Source organism: Pan troglodytes, chromosome 15 (assembly GCF_028858775.2).
Source record: "Pan troglodytes isolate AG18354 chromosome 15, NHGRI_mPanTro3-v2.0_pri, whole genome shotgun sequence".
Classification (NCBI taxonomy): domain Eukaryota; kingdom Metazoa; phylum Chordata; class Mammalia; order Primates; family Hominidae; genus Pan; species Pan troglodytes.
The window spans coordinates 55323992-55337886 of NC_072413.2; the positions used below are offsets into that span (position 1 = coordinate 55323992).

General features: G+C 37.7%; 1 protein-coding gene across 6 annotated transcripts in view; it reads right to left on the reverse strand.

The window, feature by feature from the left end:
- Positions 1-13895, reverse strand: part of LOC104002047 (basic proline-rich protein-like) — a 114412-nt gene that overhangs the window by 73490 nt on the left and 27027 nt on the right. For all 6 annotated transcript variants that reach the window (XM_063792934.1, XM_063792936.1, XM_063792935.1 and 3 more), the window contains exon 2: positions 3079-3206. In XM_063792934.1, the coding sequence (XP_063649004.1) occupies positions 3159-3206 (48 nt within the window). In that variant the 3' untranslated portion in view covers positions 3079-3158. The remainder of the gene's footprint in view (positions 1-3078; positions 3207-13895) is intronic.

The following is a 13895-nucleotide window of genomic DNA, read 5'->3' on the forward strand; positions in this document are numbered from 1 at the left end:
CAAGGAAGGATATGCAATAGTTACTGAGGAAGGCTTTAAGTGACCTGTTCAATGGGAGAAGGAAAGAAAAAGCAAAAGAATCCTGATGGTAAGGATAAAGATTTCCCCAAGATAGCAGAAGTATTTCAAAGAATAAAACATAAAAATAGAGACAGTGAAACAGGAGATGGTTAAACAAGCAACAGTTGAAAATTAACTTAGGTTAAAAAAAATTGGTGAAAGACCTCTGTAGATAACATTCAGTTGGGTTTTTTTTTTTTGACATTTGAAAGAGAGTTTTAGTTACGTGAATATATGTAAGGCATAAAATAATTCATTAATTTAAAATGGGAATAAAGTAATATAATAAATGTGAGAACACTTTGATAAAAATATACAACTACAAAGTGTATTATATTTTGCATTCATTAAGATGCTTGTCTTGCTATTGTTTTTGTCAATAATAATGTGATGATGTAGTTTATTGACAATAGTGAGGTATGCATATTTAAGTATACTTGCCATTGATGTCAAAGTCAATAAAAACTTAATTGTTCTATTATAATTCTTGAATAATCTTTCTTTGTGTATGTTTAGTTATGCACTTTAAGTTTTTTTTCTCAAAAAAGTACACTAATTTCAATTAGTCATTTTTTAAAACTATTTTTTGGGCTGGGTGCAGTGGCTCATGCTTGTAATGCCAGTTTGGGAGGCAGAGGTGAGAGGGTAGCTTCAGTCCAGGATTTTGAGAACAGCCTAGGCAATATGGCAAGACCTCACATCTACAAAATATGAAAAAGTAAGTTGGGCATGGTGGTACGCACCTATAGTCCCAGCTGCTTGGGAGACTGAGGCAGGAAGATCACTTGAGCCTGGGAAGTCAAGGCTGCAATGAGCCATGATCATGCCACTGTACCCCAGCCTGGGTGACAGAGTGAGACACTATCTCCAAAAAAAAGAAAAAAACAACTGTTTTTGGCCATCCACAAAAATGAAACTCTACAACCATAACCTCATTAATTTTCACATAATTCCAGGGAGGTTATCTAGCGTAATTTATTATATCCTTTTTTTATCTTAGGAAAATGAATAAAGGATAATTAGTATAAGTAATCTATGCCTATGAACAGTACCTCTGGCTGGAGGAAAGGAACTAGTTCATCTAGATGGTCATTTGAAAATTCAATATTTAAAAATTCAACTAACCGGCTGGGTGCGGTGGCTTACACCTATAATCCCAGCATTTTGGGAGGCCGAGGCAGGTGGATCACTTGAGGTCAGGAGTTCAAAACCAGCCTGGCCAACATGGCAAAACACTGTCTCTACGAAAAATACAAAAATTAGCCTGACGTGGTGCCAGGCGCCTGTAATTCCAGCTACTTGGGAGTCTGAGGCAGGAGACTCTCTTGAACCTGGGAGGCAGAGGTTGCAGTGAGCCGAGATTGTGCCACTGCACTCCAGTCTGGGTGACAGAGAGACTTTGTCTCAAAAAAAAAAAAAAAAAAAATTCAACTAACCAATTAGATAAACCTCATTGGTTTATCTAATTTATTTATCAAGTTTACGCGATAGAGACACGGGTATTTATGTTTTTTACTTTTGAGGTTGATCTTAATTAATATCATTGCATATTTTACCTCTTTGAGACTCCATGATTTCTTCACCTTTTTATCCAAGAAATAAAAGTATAAGAAGGATCTTATATATTAATAAATCTTAAATTTCTCATTAGTATGACTCCATTCTAAGCCCCATCTTACAATTTTTTTAATTTATGAAAATATAGAAACCATACCACCAAAATATACAATTTTAATACATTTACACATGCTTTTACTTCTAGGTGAGAAATAAAACAGTATTGCTGAGAAAATTATTAGAAATATGAACTACATCTCAGCTGTGATTACCTTAAAATCAATATTCCTTTATTTGAACAAGCAGCAGCAAAAATCATTAAGATGGGCCTTTAGCAATTTAGGTTAAATTACAGCTCAATCATGAATTTGTTAGATCATTTGGACAAATTGTTCCAACAATTTCCATTTCTGCCTCTTTTAAGTGTAATAAGCATAATCATCCTTGTTGGATACTATTATTTTGAAACCCATGTTTTTGGAAAAACTTTCAAGATTCTTAGATATCTAATATAAGAGAGGAAAGATACTATTACGAAAGTAATATCTGTCAAGGGGTAAGGTTTTTTTATCACATATATTTGAAATCATGTCCTTATTCATCCCCATGTGGGTGGTATGTGTGTTCACATACAACTCAGAGTAACACAGTATTTCATGAAATAAAATCCAGAACAGGCTTTAAAAAATATTAAGAATCCCGAGGAGTAAAGCAGGTGAATTGGTTTAAATGCCTGAATCCTGAGGACTCTTTTATCAATTCTACATAGCATCCAAAACATGTCAATGCTGTGGGTTCCTTTGTTAATCTGTATTTGAATTTCCCAAGTGAAAAACATACCAAAGAAACAAAATTCAATTTAGAACTAGCTGCAGAGAGCCATGGACGTGACTGGCTATGTTAAAACTCCAGCCCACCTCCACGGCGTGCACAAGCCATCCAGCTGCCCCTCGTAGCACCCAGCTGTCCCAGTGACGGTGTTTCCATGGCTATCACTACCACTACTCTGCCCCTGCCGCCTGTTAGACAAACACCCTTTGCTGTTTCTAAGAGTGCTTGCAGATCCACATAATTATCTTTTGTAGCTCTGATTCCCAAGGATTTGACCACTAGCTAAAACAACCATTTACCTGTTTTCATAAATCTTTTTTTCAGTTTTATTAATTTATAATGGTTTTTTATATTGTCACAGCCGCCACCCCTTCCTCCACAATGCACGTCCTTTTCCCGTTAGCTTTTCTCTAAGTCTCCCTTAAATCTCAGCTAACAAGATCTCCTATATATGACTAGCCATTCCTTTTCTTTGAATGTTCTTTAAAACAGACAAACCCCTATGATGACACACAGTTGGCTAAAAGTACATCATCAGGTGATCATACCACCGGTAGCAACTGTTAAGAAATCCCAGAGGTTAAAAGAGAAACCTGCTTTTCAGACCCAGTAAACTAAGAACTATCTTACAGTAGCACAGAATCAGCAGATGTTAAGCCTCAGGTCGTTGCTAGAGGACGTATTCCAAATTAGAGACCTTGGGGACCTCATCAAATTTGCCAGGATGTCTCAGTTTCTCCATTCTGCCTGGTGTATCCCTAAGAAAAAAATTAAATAGAGTTTAGTTTTGGAACTAAAAGAGATGTGTATATTCACAATGCTTTCCCTGTGTCTAATAGCTTTAAGAGGTAAGTTTTTTTCAAACATTATTATTGTGGGTGTTCAACAAGGCTAAATATGTTTGTTGTTGTTGGTTTTTTTTCAAACCAGATTTACTTTTAAAAAGTACAACATGAAATCTGTGGATTATCAGAACACTTTTTAAAATTAAAGTATTTCTTCTTTTTCTATATTTTAAGTATAAAAAAGCAAATGACTTTTAATTTGTGCCTTCAGCTACTCATGTTGCATTAATTTAAACTGTATTAAAAAGTCATTTCTACTTTCCAGGTATTATAAACTGTCATGCTCCTAATAAACAATTTTATATCACAGAAAATGTAATTTCCAAATTGCAATAAACAGCTTCTTTTCTCAGGTCCAGAGTCAAATATTGACTTTTTTAGCCCTGTTGGATTGTTCATTGACATAAATAACACTAGAGGATGAGCAATGAATTTTTCTGATTTATGCAACATTGTCCTAATATTTCTGGAGGATAAAAATAGTTACATGGGCCAGACACAGTGGATCACACCCTAACCCCAGCAATTTGGGAAGCCTAGGCGGGCAGATCACTTGAGCCCAGGAGTTCGAAACGAGCCAGGCCAACATGGTGAAACCCCATCTCTGCTAAAAACACAAAAATTAACCGGGCATGGTGGCACGTGCCTGTAATCCCAGCTACTTGGGTGTCAGAGGCACGAGAATTGCTTGAACCCAGGAGGTGGAGGTTGCAGTGATCCAAGGTCACAACACTGCACTCAAACTTGTGTGACAGAGCGGGACTCTGTCTCAAAAAAAAAAAAAATTAGCAGGGAGTGGAGTGGTGGCACATGCCTATAGTCCCAGCTACTACTTGGGAGGCTGAGACCCAGGACTGCTTGAGCCTGGGAGGTCGAGGCTGCAGTGAGCCGTGATCTCACCACTGCTCTCCAGCCTGGGCATCAGAGTGAGACCTTGTCTCCACGAAAAAAAAAAAAAGATAAACATAGAATTACCATATAACCCAGAAATATATAACCCAGAAATTCCATTTGTAGGCGTATATGCAAAATAGTTGAAAACAGGTACTCAAATAAATATTTATATGTGAATATTCATAGCAGCACTATTCACAATAGCCAAGAGGTGGAAACAAACTGAGTGCCCATATTATTTTATTTTTCTTGAGACGGAGTCTTGCTCTGTCACAAACCTGGAGTGCAGTGTCGCAATCTTAGTTCACTTCAACCTCCACCTCCCAGGTTCAAGCGGTTCTCCTGCCTGAGCCTCCCACGGAGCTGGGATTACAGACATGCACCACCACGCCCGGTTAATTTTTGTATTCTTAGTGGAGATGGGGTTTTGCCATGTTGGCCAGGCTGGTCTTGAACTCCTGACCTCATGTGATCCACCTGCCTCGGCCTCCCAAAGTGCTGGGATTACAGGTGTGAGTCACTGCACCTGGCCCAATGAAATATCACTTAGCCATAAAAAGAAATGGAGTACTGATTCCTACTACAACATGGATGAACCTTGAAAACATGTTTACTGAAGGAAGCCAGCCACCAAAGGCCACATACTGTATGGTTCTATTTATACGAAGTGTTCAGAAAAGGCAAATCTATAGAGACAGAAAGATTAGTGGTTGCAAGGGGCTGGGGGAAGGAGGAGAATGACTGCTAATGGTTTGGGGTTTCTTTTAGGGGTGATGAAAGTGTTTTAGTACCTTGTACTACCCACAAGTGTCCTTGCCTCTGTGCCCTAGAATTCTCTGAATCAATTCCAGCTTTCTACTTCTGATTTGGACAAGTTCAAGTGAAAGTTCAGAAATCTTATGGGCAAGCCCTATCTTTTATTGATCCAGTTCAACCTATAATTGTCCTAGGACTTAGAAATTTGAAGTCAAGTGTAGTTCTTTCTGAACCCAGTGCTTGAATTATTGAATTGTATTCTCTTCGGTGTAAGCCATGGTCCTCTTTGAAGCTCAAAGTCTATGTACAAAAACAAACAAACAAAACTAAATACAGAAAGAACTCAGACTCAGTGGTTAGCAGTATAACCTCAGGTCCCTTCCCTCCTAGACACTAAGCAGAGTCATGATGCAGATTACTATTCCTCAGAACACACTGGCTTAATGTGTTGGGACTTTGCTTTTTGTTTTGGCAGGTCTCAAAAGTTTCTTAATGCTCTGGGACCTTAACCCTAAGAAAAGCTATGAAACTATTGCTACCTCTGCGCATGATCATCTTCATGATACTCATGCTCTAATTGATCATGACACTGTGTCCCAGATTTGTCCTTAGAATCCTTTTCATCATGCTACATGTAGCCACTAATTTTCAGTTGCATTTGCTACAAGAGAAGCCCATTCAGCATGGTTTGTTCAAATGGGGGAGGGGGCTAGGAGGCTGGGAGGAGGCAGGGGTAAGGGAAGGGACTCATTAACAAGAGGGGACCAGGCACAGAGGAAGAGGGAGTCCTACAGGCATAAAGAATGCTAAATTTGAACAGAGCAAAGAGTTTTCAACACCATAAGAAAGAAAAAAAGTTTACCAAATCTGATGGCCTTTTTCCTTTCATAGTTACACCAATACTATACGTGTCATACTTAAGAATATTTGTTCTTATAAGAAAAGAACACAATAGACTTGAAGTCTGGAGATCGAATGTTATTCCTGTTTTACTTCAACTAACCACTCTGGTTGACCTGGTACTTTCCTTTGAGGTTTTCTTTTATGTATTTGTTTTACTGTATATTTAAATACACACATGTGTGTATGTATGTGTGTATCTGTTCCTGCTAACAAAAGCAATTTATTCTTATTTTGAAATTTCAACTATTAGTAAGACATATAATGGAAAAAATAAGTAAAGAGCCCCCATAATATCTCTCCTAGAGAAAAACCACTCAGTGATTTGGTGTCCATTCCTTCATTTTTTTTTTCTATTAACATTTAGTTTAGTCTTTTTAACAACTGCATAGTATTCCACTATCAGAATTCATCATATTTTATTTAACCACTACTGATGGACTTTTGAGTTGGGGACAGTATTGTCTTATTACAAATAGTGCTTTAGTAAACATCCTAATATATATGTTTTTGTGCATTTGTGCAAGTATTTCTCCAGAGAAAATTTCTATAAGTGAAATTGCAGGATTGGAGAGTATGCACACTTAAAGTTTTAATAGATCTCCAAATACGTCATATCAAGGTAGACTCTCAGTAGCAGTGTATTAGACTGCATATTTCTGGTTTGTTTTTTAAGGAACATGAAAACAATGAGAAAAAGTGTTTAAAGATTAGGCTCCTATATTCTTAGGCCACAGTACTTAATAGGCAAAAAATAATCATGTCTCCAAGGGGAGTAATATCACAGCTGTGGGTTGTCAGGACGTCACAACCAGTAACAAATCTCACAATGTACCTTCTTGTACATTTCATTGATTTCTGAGATTCCTCAGCATTATTGGAATGGAAGAATACAATAGTATTTATATGGTTTCACATTAAAAAGTGAGATAAAAGGAGGAAGGTAAAACTTATTTATGTTGTAATTTTTATTCCTTGCTTCATCTTCAGTTCTAACGCTCAGTCTCAAGATCAGGACAGCACATTATTGGTAATAATGTAATATAAAAATTTAGGTTCCTAAAAGTGACAACCTATTTTCTTCACCAAATATCAGTGTTTAAGAAAAAACAACTAAACAACAAATTTGGGTAGAAAAACATATGCCTCTTCAAAATTACTTATTGTTTTTAGTTTAAACACTTACAACACTGCCTAGCCTTGTGTGACTTTTGTATAAAATAGTGAGCAAGTGTGGCCTAGTGGACAATATACTAATTAATAGCTAATACTAATAACTACTACTATTTTTGAGTACTAACACAGGCACTATGTTAAGTGTTTTACAAGAATTATCTCATTTAATCTTCATTATAACCACATGACATGAGAACTATTATTATCCCATCTACAGATACAACATATAGTTTTTTCCTGATAAGCACTTTAAGCACAGTTACAAATACAGATGCTTTAGACAGTGATTTATAATGCTGGAAAGTGCCTTAAAGCTCATCTTTCTCTTATAACTCATTTTTCCCTTGGAAGGCGATACTGATTGATTACATCTTTACTTTTCCTACCTTCGGTATTGTGAGGATTAAACATTACATAAAAATAGGACATGCAATTCGTTCTGGATTTATTTGACAATGAAGGGGAGAACGGTGGATCCTCTCAGCTGGGATTGAGCAGGGATCTGAGCCAGCCTCAGAAGCTGGAATCCTGCCCATAGGGTGGCCCTGTTTCACTTCCTTGCTAATGCCCAGGTGGGCACAACATGGCTCTACTCTTCAAAAGTTATCTTAACACAGGAGAGGTCTCAAGCCAGCCCTCAACAAGCAATAGGATTAGATCCTTGATGCTCATGGATAAACCATCTTGAGGACAATTTACCTCATTGATGAATTACTGTTGGGCAATTTATGAGTTGTACTATAATGTGAAAGTGAGGGAGAAGAAAGCCTCAATGTACAGTAAACACAGAATTTGGCAGAAAAGGATCCATGTAGGAAAAGAAGCCCGCAAATCTTAGTAGGTACATGCTGGGCACAGCATGGGCAATAACTTTTGAGGTCTGTAGAAGAAAAAATTGTATCACTGAGATAAAGGAAAAGAAGAGAGAAAATGATGTGAATGCACAAAGAGGGATTAACATTCATTCCGCTTCAATACAAAAGCATATTGTGCTTGTATTGAAATATCAATTTTGAACAATACTTCATCTGCACCCCAGGCTATTCATAATAAAGATGTCCTCCTTGGAGCATAATGAAGAAGTCTCAGAAAGTTAGCAGTTAGAGGGAAGATGATAATCAATCAGCCTTGACGCAATTTGATCAAAAGTAATGAAAGAGATGGAGAGTAGGCGAGTGTTCTGAGCAGCAAACACTTAAGGAAAGAGCATTCGTTTTTACTGGTGTAACCTTCGGTATTTAATGCATTTACAAATGAGAATCTCATCTCTGCCTGCCATTCTTCTTTGTTTAAATATTGGTTGTTTATTAAACTCAATTCCTCAACAAAGTATTCAGTATCTGGTCATGCTTTCATGTAAGAAAAGATTCTCCAAAAAAGATATATTTTAGAAATTGATTTCTGAACTTTAGTTTTCACACTATCATCCCTTTCAGGGCCAGAAAGCAATTAGCTTTCTGTCAAACTGGGAAGTTAATCTGGAATGTTTTCAGGATGCTCAAGTTCTTGCAAGCTTTATACCTAAAGCAGATTCGCAGCTGTTCAGAGAACAATCTTTGAAGTAATCATGCTTTGCTAGCATCTCAGATGTTTTGCTTTGATCTGCAGGTACCATTTTTCCTAAAAAAAAACTTTCTTGTGATTGTTGTATTTCTTGTCACCAAGCATTTAAGTTCTGCAATGTCCATATTCCTGTAAACCAAGGTTGACATATATGGGCAAATATTTTGCCAGTTGTGTTGTTTTTGGTAATATACAAGTAAGAGAAACAATATCACTGAAGCTGTGTGTTTTCTTTTAAATTCTCATTAAAATTCATTTTGATTATATAGTAATTTTATATTTTCCTTTCATGTTCACATTCTGGAATTTGAATAAGAAAGATGAAGTCATTTATCTGCAAACTTTATGCAAAGTGAGAAAAAGAACAAACAATTTCTTAATGAGTTTCATTCCTATCATTGTTACAGCATAGGTTTTAGGAAGTTTTGTATAAAAGTATTTGATAACTAATATATGTTTAACAATTAATGAAATATTTACTAATTATCTTGCATATGAAATGGTATTTATAAAATGTGATGGAGAAGGAAAAAAGGAAAAGTGAAAAGGAAACAAGCAAGGAAGGGAGAAAAGGAAGAAACTCTAACAAGAGAAGATGGAAGTAAAAGAGAAAACAACTAAAGTCACGAAAGAAAACAAAAAGAAAGAAGATCAAAGAAAAGGAGGGAGACAAAAAGAAAAAAAGGCAAAATTGAAGTGATTATTTTCTACAAATCTCATTGAGTTATTGCTATTAATATATATTTCTATGTGTGTATAAATGTATATATACACATATATACATATACTTCTTTAAATAAATGTCTTTATTTCCTGAGTACACATAATACTAAGAAAATGCAGTCCCAAATGTTTTTCTTTCCTGTTATTACATTTTAAGGGAAAGAAGATCTTAAAAGGAATATTTCCCAACCTTCTTGAATGCAAGGATAATGCAGCATGGTTATTATTTACAGTTTTAAAAAGCATTGTTTCTGTAAATTTTCCTACCCTGATATTTGCTGTTAAGGCATTCATCTATTTGTTTATTTTAAAAAGATAATTGAATAGCTTATGGAACACTTTACCTCCTACCAACGTAAGGTGCTAAAAATGTTGAATAAATGAATAAACTGTAAATTAGTGTCTATAAAAGTCATTTAGATCTTAAAGTCAAATTACTCTCTGAAAAACTGGTATCTACTCTTCCAGAGGGCAATAAATACATGTGAGGTTAGACTTGATAACATTGCGTTTCAAAAATGTATTATAATCTAGCATCGCTAATCTTGATACAAACATTTTTAGCTTAGTTTTTATGTTTTGAATTCAGCTTTGATACCAGGACCACCTTGTGATTAGAAATCCTGTTTTGTCAGTTAGAATGTAGCCTGCTTCAGCTTATCTGGTCAATAGCTTTTCGCTCTGTTGCATATCTTGAGCATATGCATCAGCTACAATGTTTATAGGTAGCTGTATGGTGTTTGACACAGCACATGGCGTACCTTTAAAACAATTATAGCACTGGGATTTGGATCTGAATTTAAGTTGCCTTGTCAAAGTTTCCTCTTTGTAACATGGTAGCCTTTTAAATATTAGGCAGCTACCTGCAACACTGGGCATTCAGACTAACCCATCAGGCTTATGGCATCTTGCTCTTCTCGTTCCCTCTCTGTGTGTTGGTACATCATGTTAGGTTTATGCAGTAGACATAGATAGGAAGCAAGCCAATTGGCTACAGGGTATTGAAAGTCAATTGCTGAGAATGATAAAAGACAAGGATAGCCTTCTCTGCAAATAAGTGCTAAGAAGATTCTAAACGTATTCAAGGATCTCAAGAGAAACAGTCCCAGATAGCAACACTATTCAGTCTTAGACTATGGCTGATACTATACACTTCTCCAGCTCCTCTGCTCCTCAGAGCAGAAAACAGAAGATTTTGAAATGAGCACCACCCCTGCTCCTGAATACAATGGTACCTTTCATCTATTTCTGGTGACTTTTATTTTCTTTTGTTGCTGGATCCCCTACATAATTGTAAGCATATCGCAGGCAAGCACAATGGTAAACAGTGGGTGGACGCTTCCTCTGCAGATGCAGACAATATCTGCCTGGCCAGCACTGCTTAATTCAGCCATTAACCCACTTTTAGACGCTCTTTTGAAGAAAAGGTGCAGAAAAGCTCTTAAGAACTTAAAGGAGAAGACGCTTTTCAAATTTCATTTTCTGGTTCAAGATGTTTTGGTGAGTCTATCTGAAAATGCTAAGGAAAAAAGCAGAAAGAAAGGCCTTCCAAAGAGTCTTAAACAACCCCCAGGCCTCTTTTAGAACAAGCAACATGCGTAACATTTGGCAATGTGCAACACTGCAACTCATAAAGCAACCCAGTCTGATAAAGAAATACAGGAGTATATTTCAAACAATTTTTCTGATGGGGAAGAGAGATCGATCTGGATTGTGGGAATTTGCAAATCAGAAGCAAGCAGCCCTTTCATACCCCAGTGGTAGAGGGTCTGAGGATGAAGATGAGTGCAGACGACATAACTCACAGACTAGAAGTTCAAGGTTTGCTGCCTGACCTCTTGGAAGCAGCTACAGTAGTTTCCTCTCTGGTGCTCCTGCCTTCACTAGTTTCCCCATCCAATCCGTCATACACATAGCATAGAGTAATATCCTTAAGGCACAGTGATTAAACTATGCACTCTGATTGAAAGTTTCGGTGGTTGCCATTCCCCAGAGAGCAAATGGACACAAGGCCCTCTTCCACAGCCCCCTCACTTGCAACATGCTCTTGCTCACAATACTAGACAAAGTACTTGATATTTTCTGGACACGCCCTGTACTTCTTCTTGATAAGTCTTCATCTTATTCTTTTCTCCTAGAATACTTATGCTGCACCTAGAATACTTATGCCCCATTCTCTTTTATTGAAATCTTGGCTGGGCACAGAGGCTCCCAGCACTTAGGGAGGCCGAAATGGGAGAATTGCTTGAGCCTAGGAGTTTGAGGCTACAGTAAGCTGTGATTATGCCACTGCACTCCAGCCTGGGCAACAGAGCAAGACCCTGTCTCAAAAAATAAAAAATAAAAAATCCTACCCATTGTTATGGGTTGAATTGTGTTTTCCCGGAGATGCGTTGAAGTCTTAACCCCCAGTACCTATGAATGTACTTATTTGGAAATCCGGTCTTTGCAGATCCTTAATTTAAGATGAGGTCACTAGGGAGGGTTCTAATTCAATATGACTGGTGTTCTGATAAAAAGGGGGGGGCATTTGGACACAGACACCAACACGCACAGAGGGAAGATGATGTGAAGACAGCCATCAATGATGGAGGCAGACATTGGACCCATGCAACAGCAAGTGAAGGAGCAATGAGGATTGACAGCCACCACCGGAAGCTAGAGAGTGGCAAGGAAGGATTCTGCCTCAGAAAGTATGGCCTTGCCAACACTTTGATTTTGGATTTATAGCCTCCAGAACTGTGAGACAATGTTGCCAAACTGAACAGGGTCCACTTTCCTGGCACAGTAAAGCCAAACATCCACACCGAGGTTTTGTAGTGGGAGAAAGGCCGGCATTTATTTGCAAGGCACCAAGAAGGAAAATCAGGCAGCCCATGCTTAAGACCTGACCTCCTCAGTGACTTACAGGCACCGGTTTTTAAAGGCAGGAATACATTTCAGGAAAGCAGAAGTTACAGGCAAACTCGTAAATCAACACATTGAGGTTATACATTGGTTTGGCCTAACAAGGTGGGACATCTTGAAGTAGGGGTGCTTACAGGTAATAGGTGGATTCAAAGACTCTGATTTGCAATTGCTTATGGAAGCAAAGTTTTGTCTAAAAACTTGAGGTCAGCAGAAAGGAATGTTTAGGTCTGATTTGTGGGCATGACTTCCTCCAGGCCCCTCAGGAAGGAATTTAGAACAAAGAACAGTGGTCAGAGTTCAGTCGTCAGTTCCCCCTTATCTGAGATCTACAGGCCAGCAGATCCACTTGGTGGGGATCTGAGTTTCTGAAAAACAACTCAAGGACAAATGTGAAGATGTTATCCTTAGTTTAAGGAACAAAACATCTCGTGACTCCAACTTCCTTAGCTATTGTTTTAAGCTATTGTCACCTTCTCAACTTATCAAGTTGTTCATTTTCTTCTCAGGGCTAGCTAGATGCCTGAAATTTGCCTTGAAGGAACCCACAATTTTCCTTTATTTCCATGCTTGGGAAGGGGGTACCTGGCAGGCCCCTAAGAGGGGTCCCTGCTCCATCTCAACAATAAGTTTCAGCTATTTTAAGTCACCCAGTTTGTGGCATATAGGTTGTTACAACAGGCCTAGAAAACTAATACTCTATCCCTCAAGGACATATTGCACCTACTCTGTTAAGCCTTCCCTGTTCAATCTATTTAAAGTAATCCCTTGCACCTCTTGTGCTCCCCCACAGCCCTTATAATATTTTAAGAGCATGTCTTTTTGTTTACATTTTTCCCATTAAATTGTGAGCTCTGAGATAGACCCTTTATCCAGTTAATCTTTTTGTCCCTCCAAAGCCAGAATGTACAGCTCTGCATTTAGAAAGCTTCCCATAGATGCTTATTAAGTTAGAGGAAGGGAATCTGTGTCTTTAAAGATACTAATGACAAATAACTTATAAGAAACTAATTTTAGATAATGTCTTGTTATCCTCTGTTAACTCATTAACCATTTCTGGAAGAATGCTTAGGAAAAAACACAATGTAAAACTGGGAATGGACGGTAACAGGGAGTTTCCAGTTTCCAGTTTTCTAGTTACCATTTTTTACCTATAGATAAATTAAGAATTCCAGTTTGATAATATGCCATACTGACATAGATTTAATAAAACTAGCATTCCCATACATTAGTACAGTGAGGATGCAAATTAGTACAATGTCTTTGGTGGGTGATTTGAAACACATCTACCAAAACTTTTAATGTGCATAATTTTGGCTTAAAAATTATGTTTTTAGGAATGTATCTAATAGTAATAGTCACATGTGTTCAAAGATATATGTACAACTCTATTCAAGGCTGTGCTGTTTAAAATAGCTAAATAATTTTTGTTTTTGTTTTTTTTTGAGACAGAGTCTTGCTCTATCTCCCAGGCTATAGTGCAGTGGCGCAGTCTTGGCTCACTGCAACCTTCCCCTCCTGGGTTCAAGTGATTCTCCTGACTCAGGCTCCTGAGTAGCTGGGACGACAGGTGCCCACCACCACGCCCAGCTAATTTTTGTATTTTTTTAGTAGAGATGGGGTTTCACCATGGTGGCCAGGGTGGTATCAAACTCTTGACCTCAAGTTATCCGCCCACGTTGG